The following is an 18,139-nucleotide window of genomic DNA, read 5'->3' on the forward strand; positions in this document are numbered from 1 at the left end:
CAATTTTGCAATTTTTTGCAAGAAATGCTGATTTTGCAAGAAAATACTAATTTGTCCTTTAAAACTTGAAGGAGGCCAATGCAAACCCTAAGGATGAAGCGGAAAGACCTAGGAGGAGATATAAATACTTCCCAAACCCTAAAATAGCTAGAAGTGATTGTCATTTGTATGGACAGCATGCTGTAGCATGGTTTTTGCTTGCAAAAAGACTGAATTTCTGAGTTTTTAAGGCTTTCAAACAGTGTTCTTGTGTACTGTACTAGTTTTCATGATAGATTGGATTGTTTAGGACATCTTTGCTTTGGGAAGTTTGTTTTGATAGTCTTTTGTTTCATAGTTTTAAAAACCTTTTCAGTTTTACTAGTCTGCTGTCCTGTTATCAGCAGCTTGATTTTAAAATGGTGTAACTCACTATCCCACCGTTGGAATTGTACGGCCTCTTGGGGATAGTGAGCATACACGATGTACCATATAGTGGTGAAAGCAGGGCCCTTCAAAACCATGGCAAGCATTTTTAAGCTCTTGCCCTAGGCGAGCCAGAACATGCCTGACTAGGGAAGAATTTGATATTAGAGTTTATCCTATACAGGATTGTGGAGATTTTTTGCAAAGTGCTTTTGGAGGTTGAAAGGGAGTGAGAGGAGGTTCTTTGGGTGGAAGGACAAGGTTCCACCAATCCATTTAACCATCAAACAAAACCAAACAGCAATTTGCCCTTGTAAACCCTCTGAAACCCTCAAAATCAGCACAAAGACTATACGGCCATTCTAGGACCTAAAACCTAGAAAATCTCAAAGCTCTCACAAAATGAACAAAGGTCCATGAAGACACCTTCGAAGGTTTAGTGGAAGAAAAGTGAGCAAATCCCTATTTTGTAGGTGAAATAGGGCTAATTGGGGCTCTTTCTTGTAGCCCTGTTTTGAGGAAAAAGGGTGAAATTGGGTGGAAACTTAACCATAGAAAGTTGTTTTAGCATGCCAAAGGAGTACATTGCAAGGTGCTAAGACTCCCTCCATGATACTGCAAGTGATTGAGAAGAATGGTCAAAAAGACCTAGTTTTGTTGAAGCCCTTGAATGCTCTTCATCCAATATGAGAGCCTGGCAGACAGCAAGAAGTGAAAATTGATCAAGATAGTGGAGTAGGGTTTTGGATTGGGGGATCTTTGCTTGAAAAAGGTCCTATAAGTCCATGTAGTGGTCTAGCAAGACACCCTAAGTCTCAGAGGCAGACAAGAAGCATGAATCAATGATTGGTTCATCCCTATTCTCCCTATCAAGAAGTTAGGCAAGAATTTGGCCTATTTGCTCCAAAAAAAGTCATACTCCAACAACTTTTAATGACCAATACAATATGGAAGTTATCACATGGTGTTGTGTCCATGGTCAAAAATTTGGGTATCTCGAACCTCTTGTAATCGAGATCCTCTCACAAGTAAGTTTTCTGCTTTTTTAAACCACTTGTATTCTACAATTTAGTATTTAACATTCATTAGCTTAATGCTAAAGTTATTCTTGAATTTACTTTGCATTTTTATTTTTATTTTTGTAAAAACTATCCAAGTTGCAAGTTCTTCTGTCGCTAAATAGAATTGGAGTACATACTCCTTTATCCACACAATGAAGGGTAATTGGTTGGGTACAAAAAAAAGGCGAGAATTGGTTTATATTCATTCCAACTTGCACCGTTTGTCATGCAAAGAGGAACACTACAAAGATGGAGCAATCAAGCTTTAAGAAGTAGCCCCTGATTGTGTCAACTTCGATGCAAGCATTGAGGATCTTACTAGACTCACTATAGCTTATGATGATGATGATGATGATGATTGCATACCTACACATAGTGCATCAAGTAGGAGTGGAAACACTTTTGATTCAAATAATTTTGCAGCAGATCCAATAGATGATGATTTTCTTGATAATCCTTATGGTGATTGATGAATCATGAACAAAATTTTGTAATCGTAATGATTTTTTTAGTTTCATTGGAATCAAGAACATAGGCATATATGTTATGGCTTATTTGAATATTTGTGAACTATCAATTGGCATTTAACGTTTATTTTTGACATTTGGCATTGATCAATGATGAAGTCTCATACTATCAAATGCTTTAACTTTATATATTTCTTGTATTTTTTTGTGTAAATATATATATATATATATATAGACACGCGTGCGCGTGCATATGTGTGTCTATATATGTATATATAGGGAGAGAGATGTACCCAAACACATCCAAACCCCCCCCCCCCCCAAAACAAATCATGTATCCACGTACTAGGTTCAAATTCAAACAGGCAACTTAGTTGTAAAGAGAAGCAAAGGCAAAAAAGGTACTAAAGAATGACATATTTGAGAAATCATTCACTTATTTTAATGATTTCAATTTACCTTGTAGTTTGAAGTTTAAAATACTAGGAGGAAGAAGATGTCAATTGGCTATTTATTTGACATATGTCAACAGTTAAAGGATTATTCTTGATTTTATATTAGTAGAATGTATTGTTTGATTTTGAAACTCTGAAAGTTAAAAATTTTGAGTGATTGTGGGTCATATGAAATATGTCCTCTTTAAATTATAACAAATTGATAATTGAACTAGACTTATATGCTCTCTAAATCATTAATTCAGTTTTTAGGTATAATTATGTTTTGTTTTCATTTTGCTAACTTTTTGCTCATTGGTTGCTGAGTCCCAAGTCCACGTCAAAATTTCCAGGCTGCCAGGTCTAAGATTTAAAATTATGGGCAAAGTGATTGCTACCAAACCTATTCACGATAAAATGTCAGATATTGCTGCCCATTTCCTCTAAGTGTATATCTGAACCTCCTAATGAGCAAGGAGTAGCATTTGAGCCCTGAACCTTGCCCACTTGAAATCCCACCGGAGCAAACAAACATTTTGTATATCCATTTTAACAAACATTTTTAGAATCTATTTCCAATATGCAAAGTATTTTCTATGGTTAATTTATTGATGAGGAAGCTTTTTTCATTTTGTCGGGTCATGGATCTTGATCATTTGGTTTTTTCCTGCAGAAACAGAATTTGTGTCTGCTAAAAACACAAATTTAATGAATGATGTATTTAAACTGATTTTCTTAACATAGCTCTCAAGGATCCTTGATCCACAACTCGAGGAACCATCCTTCTGTAGAGTTGAATATTGTGTACCCCTATTTGCAATTTAGTGTTCATTCCCCTAGCATTTGTGTAGGTCCATATGAGCCCGTCCATTATCCTTTTACCTCTTAGGATGCTCACAATCCTTATCAGCAGTTATTTTCTAAAATCAGCTTTGCATTAGCCATGTGTTTCCTTGCCACGCACCATGCTTGAGCCTGATTCATATGGACACTAGCATGCCTAGAAGGTGTCCACACACCACATGCTAGTCCAACATTCAAATCTTGATCATGTGCATGCTTTCCACTTATCACTTACTTTTGTCAATGGGAATCTTCTAGAATCACCCGAAAGCCTCTCTTTCCTCCTTTTCTTGCCTTTAAATTCATGCTTTCACCTCCTTTCAAGCTCTCTAGAAATTCTCTACTCTAAAATATCTCCTAAGTTATCTCTTTCTCACTTTTGAGAAATCTCTCTTGTGCTCTAGCACTGTCTTGGATATTGCAACTCTCTTACTCTCTCGTAGTGATCTCAATAGCAATCTTGGCTTTCTCAAGCACATTCTGTAATATATTTCCTCCCCCTTGTGTCTTTGAGCGTCTTGGGACTTATCGCATCCTTATCTACCATTTAGCTTGTCCAATAGAGGCTTTCCTCCCTCGAGTGAGGTTTGTTTATATTACTTGTCTTATGTAATAGACATTTTCCTCCATTACGCAAGGTTGGTTTCTATTACATTATCATCTATCTTTTTGATCTATCTGTGTTTCCGGCTTGTAGTGCCTGCCCCGAGTTCGCATTTCTGTTATCATTGTCAATTTGCTTTAGGTTGATTTTATGCATTGATTAGTTTTAGAGATACTAGATTTGCAATATTATGATATTTTTTCATGTCTTGAATTACAAATGTATCAGTTATAATTGTTTAGTTGATTTCATTTCACATGATGTTAATGATGTTTTGATGATTCCTAGTTAGTAAATGTGGTTTCTTTCATAAAAATGTTAACATGATGTCTTTAATGATGATTATGTTGTATTGATAGAGATGCATTATTATATGTACGCATTTGATCTTAGATTTGTGATTTTTATACTTACCCCATACTTGCATGTGCATGGTGTGCGTGTTTATTTTATCTTTTTGTCTGACGTGTTTGATGTGGTTAGGGGAGGGAGTCGTAGTCACCTGCTAGTCGAGATCTACACGATGAACCACTCCCCGCCATTGTCTGTTTAGTTTAGATATATTATATACATGTGCATGCTCGTCTTTTATGCAGGATGCAGGTACCGAGCATCGACTTCCCTGAATTGCCAGGATGAGCGTGCCCTATTACAAATACTCAAATGGTGAGAATGGGAAGATAATGATCAGGTCCAATCCTAGCCATAAGCCTATAATACTTGTCCTACAAGGAGGATTCGTAACAGACTGTCTACTTTTTTTTTAAAAACCCGTGAGTATTTTATGCGTATGTTGTTTTGTGAGTCTTTGATGAATTTCTATTAATTAAGTCTAATTAAAGGATTAACTTAATGATTTAATTTAATGAAAAATTATTATGATATTATGAATATTTAATTATATTTAATTAATTGAGAAATTAATTAAATATAAAGAATTAAATTGAGGATAAAAGTTTTAAATATCAAAATTAGAACATGATAATATTTATTTAATTTAATAATAATATATTTAGAGTTCATTTTTAAATAAATGCTAAATATTATTGTTATATAAGTTAATAAATATTTATCAAATTAAAACGTTCAAAAATAAATTAAGAAGTGAAAAGATATTAAATTATGAATATGTTTTAAGTTCGCATGAATGAGTTTAAAATATAGAAATTAATTTAAAAGATAAAAAAACATGTGAACTTGAATAAAGATATTTTAATAATGTGCACATGAGATTAAAGTTATAAATTAATTTGAAGTAAAGTAAAGTGGAAAATTAAATAAAGTAATTTAATAATTCACTTAAAGTGCATGAAGGAATAATAAAAGAATATTTTAATTAAAAAAGAAATTAATTGTGCATGAAAGAATTAATTAAAATAATTATAATTTTAGTGTTGTGGAGACAAAAACCCTAAAAGGTAATTAGATTCTATAATAGGGGTTTTCGGGTCATTATTACAGACACAGGTTTCAGGGAACACACTTTTGGAAACGGGAACAAAGAAATCTTTGGAAGCTTGGAAGGGTTTGGATTAGCAAGGGTTTCACCAGATTGTTAGCATCAGATCAAGGTAGGGTTTGTGAACCATTGTAGAAATACTTTTGGATCTCTGTCCTCTTCGTGCTTGTTGAAAATTGTTTCTCAAATTTTGTTGTCTAAATCTTGCCATCCTTCGTTCTGGATCTTTTGCTATTCAATTTCATCTGTGAATCCCGGATTGAAACAACTATTTAGAAAACTTTGTTTCTACAATTGAAAGAAATTAGTATCAAATCGAGATTTGGGTTTGAGTTAAATTTGGAAGTTAGAAATTTAATCTAGGGAGGAATTAAGATTTAAAAAGAAAATTTTGAATTAGAAATTCGAATAATTAAACTTAGTTTTCCTATTAGATTAATAATGTGATATATATATATATATATATAATTGTGGAGTTTGTTTTAAAATGAGTATCATATATTTTAATAAAATAAAAATTGTAATTTATAAATTTATAAAACTCCTCTTAAACTTCATATATAATAATTTTATAAATATATATATATATATATAGCAATTGTATTAAAATTTAAATGAAATTAAATTAAGAAAAAGAAAAAAATATATAATAATAAATATATTAATTTGGGGTGGGTACCCCACCGTACCCCACCCATTTCCTTGGATTGGCGGCCTTAAGCACGCCGTACTGTGCTGCGATATGCAGCAGCGGCAGTTTGTACAGGCCGCACGGTTTTTAAACTGGCGGCCTATTTAATATAGAGTTTGGGGTTTATAAAAGAGTTTTAATATTATTACTTTTTAAAATTTGTTCATTAAAATTTAATTATTAATTATTCAATAATTACTATTTTACTAAATTATTAATGAATGGTAATTAGTTGTAATTATTAATTAAATTAAATTAATTAAGTTTTATTTTGTATGAAAATTACAAGTAATTTTGGAAGATTTATTTAATTGCTAATCATTATAAATAAAAAAATGTTTAAAATATAGTTATTGTTTAATGAAATTATTCTATCTAGGACTGGATATTAATATAGGTATTTATGCAATTAGTTTAAAATTAATTAAGTTAATTATTAATTAAGTTATTCAATGTGGCTTTATTTTACTTAACTATTGATAATATTGAATCAATAAAATTATAACTATTTTTGGGTATTTTTATAACTAAAACAAATAAATATATTTATCCTTGATTATTTTCAAGCAATTGACTTAATATAAATGGGATCAATGTTATAGTTTAATTAGAGAGACAAGTAGGTTAACATATAGGGTAAAATGTGAAAAGTTTTATACTTTAAACATATAATAACTTGAAACTAAAACCTTACTTGAATCCAGCGATGCATTTCTAAATCATACCGATCTGTGAGATTGTTATGTGTTGCTTGTACTCTCTATGCTTTGAGGTTTTGGTGTTGATTAGATGTTGACCAGTCTAGGATGTACACCAGGGGTTTTGTGGAAATTATTTATATCATTTATGTGGCTGGTTGTCATGATGTGTTTTGTGATTTATATTGGAGATTATGTTTATGAGGTTTATCTTTGTGGAGCAATTATGTGTATTTGGGGTTGCCATCTTATTTCGGGTTGCCTGTTAAGGAACCGAGTTTGTTCTTTATGAGTGTTGTGGTATGGGACACAACTGTGGATTTATGTGATTAGGAGAGGTTGTCTAGGTACGTGACTTGGGAGTGGCTTGCATAGGGGTCCGGGACCCAAAGTGGTCAGTGCCAGGGTAACCTAATGCAAGTTATGTAATAAGTGATAATCTAGTAATTAAAACTTTTGGGGGGAAAACCACACTAAAAAGATAAGTTAGAGATTTTTGATCCACCCTTGCCTTGAGTGCTTGTATAGACTAAGGATGAGAATGAGATGAGTGCCTCGTCTTCTTGAGAGGGCTTTCTAGTTTTCCATATGTGTGATGTTGAGGGTCCGGGGTTCAGAGTAACCAGTCCAGGGTAACTCAACGCTTGAGGGTCCGGGATCTATTAAGAGATCAGTCCAGGGTAACTCAAGCAGCCATGTGATGACACTCCCTAGTATGTAGCCTGAGTCTCCTCTGTAGATTTTGTGTATCTCTGGTGGTGTATCTATTGTTGGATGTGTTTATTGTGGTTACTTACTTTCATTGATGATGATTGGTGATTCATGATATTGTACTTTTGACATGTGGCTTTTGACCTGAGGTGATTATCTTTTGTTGACTTTGTCTTATGACCTTGTTATTTGGTTTATACTTGGTTCATGTATGATGTTTGATTATGTGGTGTCGGTATTGGAGTGAGTGTTCTTACTTTTGGTTTATTTTATCTTCTTGAGTAGTATGTGTTACCTTTGAGGTAGTTTTGGCTATTAGGGGTACCTTGCCTAGGAATGTTTTATGTTTGATTAGCCGTATGTGGATCGTTCATTATCTTCCCTGCACGGTGGGAGTGGAACCCTGACTAGGTAACCACGTGGTCGGGAGGTAGTGCCTTCTTACCATTTGGGTCCCCCTTCACATTGCCAGCTGTTGGATGTTCATTGCAGAAGATGTACCTTTATCATTCTTATTTCTTGTCTCAGAGACTTCTTTTCAGATGATGTATATATGTTATCATGTATTCTGATGTATTGTATCTTTTCTCACATACCCTGCGACATGTGCAGTGGATGTTATTGATTGGATGTACTTTCATTGTATTGTTTATACTTATGCATTTGCTTATGCGATTATGTATCTGTTATTTCTTTATGATCTTGAGACATTGTACTTGGAACTTAAACTAATTAATTTAAAAACATTAAATGTTACTCAACGTAAAGGAACTCTTGAGGAATTGAAACTATATCTGTAATTGCAAATGTGTATTTGTTGTGTATGTTCATATTGCTTCCGCATTAATGTTATCTTGATGTTGTTTAAACTTCAAAAAAAAATAGTTCAGTAAACATTGTAACATGTTAGGTTTATTTCTCTTGGGTTCCCGAGCGGGGTGTTACACGGCTCTTCCAGAGGTAGAAATATTACAAGCTAAGGTTGTCGTTGCATTAAAAGATCGACCTATCAATATTTGATACAACCACTAGACTTATAGAAAACATGAGGCAATTAAGCCATCTCTTGAATATTGAAGGGGAGCGCTGGTGGTGTTGGTTTTCTGAAGATCGTTGCACACGTAATAGCACTACCATAATGTTTGGAATGTGTTTTCCAAATGGTAGCGACCTCTTATATTTATAACGAACATAAGATATGAAGAGACCATGTCTTTGTTAATTTGATAATTAATATAATAACAAATATAATCATAGTTATATGTGTGTGTGTGTAAATTTCTCTCATATAACAAAACTTATATCTCATATGTAATGAACACACATATATATAAATTATATCTCATATTATATATATATAATTCATAGGTTTATCCGACTGAAGCTACCAAACATCAACACTCCCTCTTAGCTAGGGAGGATAAACACAAGACAGATATTACACCATTAGTAACACATTAGAAATGGCAAATTTTAAGGATATCTTTGATCAGAAGATATCCACCATTTTGATATATCACATTTGATATCATAAGTTTTGGTCTTTCAAAATATCAACACATGATAGTCACCAAATATAAGTAACATTTTGATATCATGAGTATTGGTCTTCCAGAACATCAACACATGATATTCACCAAGAACTAAAGGTTTGATATCACATCTGATATCATGAGTATTGGTTTTTAAAAATATCAACACATGGTATTCACCAAGTACTCAAATAAAGTTTGATATCACATCCGATATCATGAGTGTTGGTCTTCCAGAATATCAACACATGATATTCACCAAATACACTTTGAGTAATGGCCTCCAGAGTGTCGAGATGCAAGATATTCACCAAGTACTGTAAGTAATGGCCTCCAGAAAATCAATTTGCATAACATTCACCATGTACTAAAAAACGTTTATAAAGTATGTACACACGCAATCTCATAAATGCTTACCATATAAACATCCACCATACAAAGTATAATCTATCATGATCTACATAGACATCGTAAGGTATCCATTATAATAAAAAAGTAAGTTATTGTAAGATCACCTTTCAATAACTTTTGCAAATACAAGTGTAATCATTTGGAAGTCATCACTTCCTCATGATGTACACAGGGGATAGGCCCATTAAGGTCATACAATCACACACAAGGACTTTTGAACTCCCTCTGAAAATCAATCATCTAAGCTCCTCAACCAAAGTTGCCTATGATGAACTGTTATACTCCCTCTAAATCTGATATGATCAAGATCTTCAAAGATCAACTAAAACATATCCTCTATCTGCTCCTTCAGATGAATGTGTCAAACTCCCTCTAAACATCAATTATCTGAGCTCCTCTACCTTTAAAGAAGTGTCAGAGTCCCTCTGAATCTGATATCAATCCTCCTTTTCCTACAAGAACATTCTTGGAAAAGATCAAGTTGAACATCAATCTTCAGAGCTCCTTTACCTTTAAAGAAATGTCAGACTCCCTCTAAATCTGATATCAATCCTCCTTTTCCTGCAAGAACATTCTCGCAAAAGATCAAGGTAAATAATTTGTATAGTACAAATAATAATGTTAACATTAATTAGAATGTTAGTAATTTAACTCATGCCTATTGGTAACAACATAAATGATTATAACTCAACTCATTATTTTATGTATTTCAATAACATAATACTTAATGATCTATAGAAGTCAAAACATAACTATACTTCATCTTTACTTTATATATTCTCATAATGAATCTATTTATGATTAACAAACATTATGTCGAATTTATTTATCTTCTATTACAAGTCTATTGTAATCAAAAATAATTGTATGTCACATTAATTATTAATTCCATTATACATATATATACATATATATAGACATTTCATAAACAACTATTTCTTATCTCCTTATAATATATATTCAAAATGGTAAAGAATACTATTCTAAATAAATATGATATTCAATTGAAACATATTATTTTCTTATCACCACCAAGTATATTTAGTAATCAATTTCCATATTCCATATTTACTTAAAAAACATATTTAATAAAATAGACAAATAATTCTTACCTCATCATATTCGACTTATTGGGTTGGTGGGTCCCCCCACATTTGTTGCATCATATATACTTGTTTGACCTTCACGTATCACCTTTACCTTCCTTCATTTCACATTATAGCCTAGTTCATAGTGGGTGACCTTCCCACGTGCCATGCTAGGTAAGAATTTGTATGGTGACTTATCTGTCACCTTGGCATGCCTTTGATCATCGGGTCACCATTTGCACAATTACATATACCATTGCTTTTAATATCTATTCTCCACCCTCTATGATTTGGTATTGTTTATTATTTATATCTCCCTCTCTTATTTGTTTTCACGATGTGCATTTGTTAATTTGACTTTGTCTAGGTTTGATGGGTCTAACCTATTATATTCTTTCACACGTGTCTGATAATGATGCGTGCACTTTTTCCCTTATAGCTTCCATTAATACCCTTCTTATTCGCTGCCTTCAAATATATTCTCTCCCATATATACGTTGGTTGATGTCATCGGTTGTCAGTGCCACTTGTGCAGTTGTTCATCAAGTGGTATTATTATGTTGTCTAATGACAATGTCACATGCGGAGTGTACCTTCTCACTATTTGACAAATAAACTCCTCTTTCGAAGGACCCAAATAATATCCTCTTCTTTTGATGCTTTGCATCCACTTATTTGTCATTGTGGTAATAAGAGTTGTCACAATACCTCTTCGTGGGTTTTATACATTAATGTTGTTGCTCTTACACCCACATCATTCTATATTTATTCGCTCTTTTTGGCTTATCTTCACCATTCCACATCATATGTGTCAATGGGGCAATCGCTCCTTGGAATATTCTTTTCATATCTTCCTTCCATTCATCCATTACTAATCGTAGAGAAACTGTTAGTGAATACTGGTCTTATCCTCTATGTTTTGTAATAATTGTTATCGCCAATCTCTATGAATATCCCATGGTCATTGTTCCAACATGCAACTCCTACTTTAGATTTAATCCTCACATTATTGAATGTGTTCATCTATTTCTACACATAGCTCATCTGAAACTTGATAGTTTCAAACTTCAGACACTTCAGTTCCAATAACGACTGCCTGATCTGATCAAACGTGTCCCCAAAATCCTCCACACATGCAACTTCTAAAAAAATTCAGCACTAGAATGATGTAGAATCCATGAGCAATAATTTGGGTAGTATGAATATTGAATCTCTTGTGAATTTTCAATTTTCTGATTATGAAGAAAATTTGTCTGCTCTGAAATTAGATCCCAATCACAATGCTGCTCTGATACCATGATGTTTTTCTGATGATCGTTGCAAATATAATAACACTACCATAATGTTTGGTATGTGTTTTCCAAATGGCAGCGACCTCTTATGTTTATAATGATCATAAGCTATGAAGAGACATGGGACATGTCTATTCGTTAATTTGATAATTAATATAATAACAAATATAATCATAGTTACATATATATATATATATATATATATATATATATATATATATATATATATACATGGCCTGTTAATGAGCTGGGGGGGCTCAACCCCAATTGTGCAGCAAAGAAGTGGCTCAGAGGCAACCGCCAGAGCCATGCTGGACCAAAATCAATTTTGATAGAGCATCGAAAGGCAACCCAAGGCCTTCTGGTATTGGGGTTGTGGCAAGAACCGAAGATGGAAGAATTGTAGCAATGACAGCAAGACACATTGCAGATGGTACTAACAACCAAGCAGAATGTCTCGCAGCATTAGAAGCAACCTTGATGGGAAAGAAGTTGGTTGTTAGGAAGATCCACCTAGAAGGCGGTTCACAAGTGATAGTTCAGGGCATTATGAAAGGAGAACTGGAGGCATCGCATTTGGATAAATACATCAAACAAATCAGGTGTCTTTGAAGAGAGTATGAGGACTTCAAGGTATCACATGTTCGGAGAGAAGCTAGCGTCATCGCAAATAAGCTATCAAAACTTGAGACGTGTGGTGACAACATGGAACGTTTTGAAGATTTTCGTAGCATATCATCCAATGATTTGGATTTGCCACAAGATCATCAATAACCATCATTTATTCGTTTGGAGGTGGAAGTACATCCTCTTGAGAATGTCTTGGAATCATATGTGGGAGTAGCCATGGAAACGGCACAACGCAGTTTCATGATTACCCCTACTATCTAGAGGCTTCGCTTGAAGCTTTTAAAGTGCTTCAATCAAAAACAAGAACCATCTCTTAGCTAGTGAAGCACTGTGAATTGGCAGAAATGGAGGCAAATTTCCTACTCAGCACTGATGGGCAGATACCAGCGTTCAAGGGCTCAATCTCTGTAACCCACATGGGCAACGTTTTTTAGCATGACCATGAACAATTTTGGGAAGCCCTGAAACTGATGTTTGGGGAAGAATTCTAGGAATGGGTTGGAGGTCCAGGTCCAACCTCGATATCTCCTCAGTGTTTCTAGCACTGCCCCTAATGGTTGCAGACTCGAAGCCAAAAGTGTGATCCGTTGCTAGGGCATGCATCAAGCCCAAATGGGGTGTCAAGTTGGAGGTAGTAGTCGACGGAGCAAAGCTGGGGATTGGAATTCGCGTGGGTAATGGTCCATGGCGATGGGGATGGGTGAAATTGGGCGTTTTCCAGCAAACTATGGAAATGGAGAGAGTTTTTATTGGTGGCAAATTGGTGTTACCACGAAGGAAGGTCACCAAAATTCGATCGACAGCTCCATTAGATGCGAATGGGAATCCCATCATTCGGCGTCAAATTCAACATAGGAAAAGGACTCGTAGCAAGGCATCAGGTGACAATGCCAAGTGCTCGATGGGGATGGGTGAAATTGGGCGTTTTCCAACAAACTTTGGAAATGGAGAGATTTTTTATTGGTGGCAGATTGGTGTTACCACGAAGGAAGGTCACCAAAATTCGATCGACAGCTCCATTGGATGCGAATGGGGCTCTCGTCATTCGGCGTCAAATTCAACATAGGAAAAGGACTCGTAGCAAGGCATCACATGATAATGAGGTGTCTAGTCAAATGGATAGCGATGTGGTTGCGAGCCTCGAAGTTTTGTTGGGCCTGATGGGTCGGCAAGCAAGGTCTTTGCAACCAGTGTAGCCATCTCACTCCTTCCCAACTGTGAGCTGGTTTACAACGATGCTCGTGGCCACCAAGGTGGGGCTCATGGTGGTGTGTGTGACAATGTTCGTGCTGGTAAATAGAGGATGGTGTCATTGATAGAGCCAACCAATGCCATCCCAAACTTTTCTAGGGAAGAGGTTGCTATCCGGTTTAAATGAAGACCTTGATTGTTGAACGTGTATATTTAGTGGGTATTCGATGCTAGTTATAGTTCCTTGTCTGTTGTATGGGGTAGTTGATCACAAATTTTGTTCTTTTGTGATCCTTTTTGCTTATTAGTTGATGGGTTTTTTGGGTTGTCAAATGGTATGGCATGGATGCCAAGCAGAACCTTTGTAATTGTACTTTTTTTTTATTAATATAAGTTTTTTTGTTACCGATCAAAATATATATATATAATATTAATTTCTCTCATATAACAAAACTTATATCTCATATGTAATGAACACCCATATACATAAATTATATCTCATATATATATTCATAGGTTTATCTGACTGAAGCTACCAAACATCAACAAGTGGTTAGTCCAACAATCCTCCCCTCAGCATTACCCGAGGAGATTTGAACTTGTGACCAAGCTTTGATACCACTTGTTACAAGCTAGGGTTGTTGTTGCACCAAAAGATCGACCTACCAATGCCTGATACAACCACTAGACTTATAGAACACAGTAGGCGACTAAGCCATGTTATGGATCCCGAAGGGAACATTGGCAATTTGTCCAACAAGAAACACCAAAGCAAGGACTTGACTGAGGCAAGTCTCTAAACAGTCCGAAACAATTTTCCCTCTATTGCATGTTTGTAGGTTTATTGAAAACACTTAACCGCACGGAGGTTTTCTTGTATTTAAATATATACTGTTCATTTATTTAAAATTATTTTATCTCTGTTATACAGTATTTATTGTCATATTTCTAGTTCTATATTTTGCAAGTTACTCAAAGCACAAACCTGAGCTTTCGCCACATTTTGGGTGTTTTCTATTTGATTTGTACAGAAATACGGCACACAACACAGAAGTTAGGACACCGTACTAGCATTTGTGGCTAAGACACTCAGATTTAAACCGAAGACTCTATCATCTATCTTCCCACTTCTGCAATTAAAGTATTTCTTCTCTTTATCTATAATAGGATATTTCCACTAGTTTATCCAGTTTGAAGTTATATGAATGTAAGTTGTGAATTTGGTTCTCAAGGGAATCTAGTCTTTCTTTGCCAGAGTCAAATTTACGACATTACACCTTCAGAGAACCAGATTCTATCATGACTAGCTAAATCTAACCAATACTATAATGTGCATATAACATGTGGTTTTTATTCAATGAATAAACTAAACTCTTACATGGGAGATACTTAAGGACTTGAATCCCAATCAAGGGAAAAGCTTACTATGCGTGTAAAGCAACTCGCTGCATTTAAAGAAATCCTCACCCAAATGCCCTTTTGCTTCTGAAAGTATCCCCAGATATTTTGTGCTTTAAATCAGAAGTGACAATCAAACACCAAAGAGCGAGATTTCGCAATGTTCAACTTACTTCTTTAGTTCTGGTGATCACGTGGAGTAAAATATCACTCGTTTTTGCAAACAGGGGAACCTTCTTCAGGTCAATAAGCATATATTATTTAGTCCCCGGCTAACTTTTAATACATACTCCGCTGAGAAAAAGTGAATCACGCTCACCACAGTTCGAATCCCATGTCCCGGGACTTTCTTTTGTTCTCTAGCTATTATAGGACAGCAGCGTTCAGCTGAGGTACCTTCAGACCACACCAATTTCTAAACCTAACCATGAAGGAAGCCAATTTCATATCACGTACCGAATACAAACCATGATACCAACCGTGCAAATGCATGTCAGTGCCCATAGCACTCAACGATTTACCATCGCAGATAGCCCCCAGATGATTAACAGCCACAAGGAAAAAGTTAACTAAAATCAACCAAATAAACCACAATTCAATGCAGAGATGCATACCTTTTCTATCGGAAGAGTAAGGCAGGCGACAAAGAAAGCAGACACGGCTAGTAACGCTACAATTGATTTAATGACACAAGCCATTGTGACCGCCATTGCAATATTTGAATATCAGGCTCTGGGAAAGTGTAAAACTGCCGCTTTGAACTCTCCGCCGATATAAAAGCTGCCGTTCAGCTATGGCAATGAGCCGGATCGCATTAGAGCAGTTAATTTAGAGAAGAATTCTTACAATTTATGACTTCAGCTGGACAGAATGACTAAGTTTGCAGCAACCCCCATGATATTATTGTAGGATTTATAAACTACTGTTTTACATGGGGATTCAAATTAGGATTTGGCAGGAAATAGCAGGATGGGACCGACTAGTGTTTGTTGTTCACCCGCCAAATCCTTAAATGATTTCTCACCCAGTTGAACGATAGACCCGGCTGTATTAACTTGGATTGGAATGCCCGGCATTGAGCGGAAGCTGATGATTCAGGAATTGCATGGGCCCCCGGAGATAAAAGAAAGAGGGAAATCAATGATCCCTGGGCATATTTGAAAGCTGGATTTTGAAGGCCTGGAAGCCGCAGTGTTACTAAGTTGAGCTCTAACTTGGGACAGCCTGCCTTTCTCCCTGACTTTTAAATATTACTGCATTTGGTTTACATCTTTGGATGAGATAATAGCACGCTTTATATAAATATTTTAAATAAAATTAATGAAGTGATATATTATGGGTTTTGACTTTCACAATAGGCATGTTAAAATTAATCTATTGAAATTATATATTATTATTAGTCCTTGCGTATAGGGAATTAATGTTCTTTGCAATAGATTTTATTTATTAATTTTTAGGATTAATAGCATGCGACATTTAAAGTATTAAATATTTTAGTTTTTAAATATATTTTTGTATAATTATTTTCTATTTTTCTTAGTATCAATTTTTAGTGGGTGCAAAAATATTTATATTTTTTCAGAATCTTCTTCAAAGCTTAAGTTTCAGGTAAGTTTTAGAAGAGAAATTGAATGTAGTCTTGTAGACTCGTGTCGTAAACAAGACCAGGTGTGAGCACTTTGTTGGGCTTCAAGTAACCTGCACCATGCACAAATGGGCTTGATTGTTATAGGGCTCTATTCTAGGTGAGTGGTTTTGATTAGGGCAGCTACATCGGTTACATGATGGCAGGTCGTTGATGTTCTTGAAATGATTCAAAAATTGGGGCTCATCCAAGTTGCGAGAATGTTCACGCCTAGTGTGATTATGTTTGCTTCTAGAATTTGAGGCGTCAAAGAATTAGGGTCTCGCGAGAAAAATGTTGCTACCATGGATGTGGGCCTGTTATTCACCACTATGACCTCTCCCCTAGACAAAATCCTCGTTGTTGCATTTTTTATATTGTTAGATGTAGTTCTTTATAAGTTTCTCAATGTTGAAATTTGTTGCTAAAGTTGGAAGCGTGGGGATATCTATAATGAGATCTTTGTCATGTCACATTATGTTGGTCAATATCATGCCCACAACCCCTATAGATTTTGACACTTCCTCCTTGCCTCCTGCAGAGTTGATTCCTCTATCACGGAATAAAATTTTGCCTAAAGTATAAGATATTGTAATAAAATATTTATTTATTTATTTTTAAATATAAATGTTAAAACAAAAAGAGTCAAATGATCAATTCTAGAACATCTACAGGCCATTGGGCCCCTCTCCTACAACAAAACCAATGGAACATCAGAGTGCAGAAGATAATCAACCTATTTCGGTCAGAATGTAATTTGAATGAACAACAAAGGAAAAATCGACAGGTAGTTGATGGTCACCATACTTGCTTGGTCAACGACGCAAATACTTTGTTTATTTTCTCTCGACACTAAGAAAGTAATGAATGATGATTAGGGAAATCATTTGACACATAGTGATATAGTGTGGCTTGCAAATTATTGTATGATTCTTCAGCCTCTCAACTCTATGAATTCCAGACAATGGAGTTTTACTAAAAAATGGGTATCTACTTAGTTATGTAGGGCCCATTTGCCGTTGCACCAAAAGCCATGATTGTTAGTGAACATGGAACACCACATAATTAACCACCTGTGGGTAGGGGAGCGTGTCGCATCACCCAACAATCTCCCCCTCGACGCGCATACCAGGTGCTTATGCGGGTCAGGAAGGCACCGAGGAGATTTGAACCCATGACCAAGCCAAAACCAGGCTCTGATACCAATTGTAAGAAAACTTGGCAATAAAGAATATAACTGTTTCCACATAACCCATAATAGATCTGAAATAAATACGGAATTAAAATCCACATGCAAGAGAATAGACAACATACCCACAAAATTGTGATACAAGATATACCCTGGGAAACCCTCATTGAGGGAAAAACCCAGCCTCCAAAAGCATCCATCACCATATATTATTCAGCAAAAATACCATTGCCATACAACCATGGAAGCCTTCATGGCCATAGCCACAATCGAGCAAACTATGTGAACAAGCATGAATCTACACATCCCATGCCATGCTTTCAACCTTCACAAATGCTCCCTTGGCTAACCTGTCAAGCCTTGTCCCGCTCGACTCTTGTCTTTTGTCTTCTCCTTGTCACTCTCTCTCCT

At 35.3% G+C, this 18,139-nt stretch overlaps 1 protein-coding gene across 1 annotated transcript in view; it reads right to left on the minus strand.

The window, feature by feature from the left end:
* The window catches only part of LOC149578155 (uncharacterized), a 173,183-nt gene extending 157,000 nt beyond the window's left edge, over window positions 1–16,183 (minus strand). The window contains exon 1 of the mRNA XM_089827706.1: window positions 15,530–16,183. Coding sequence (XP_089683832.1) covers window positions 15,530–15,625 — 96 coding nt within the window. The 5' untranslated portion in view covers window positions 15,626–16,183. The remainder of the gene's footprint in view (window positions 1–15,529) is intronic.
* Window positions 16,184–18,139: the final 1,956 nt, after the last annotated feature.

This window comes from Cupressus sempervirens, chromosome 1, assembly GCF_028749045.1.
Source record: "Cupressus sempervirens isolate cs-2001-9-10 chromosome 1, ASM2874904v1, whole genome shotgun sequence".
NCBI classification, from domain to species: domain Eukaryota; kingdom Viridiplantae; phylum Streptophyta; class Pinopsida; order Cupressales; family Cupressaceae; genus Cupressus; species Cupressus sempervirens.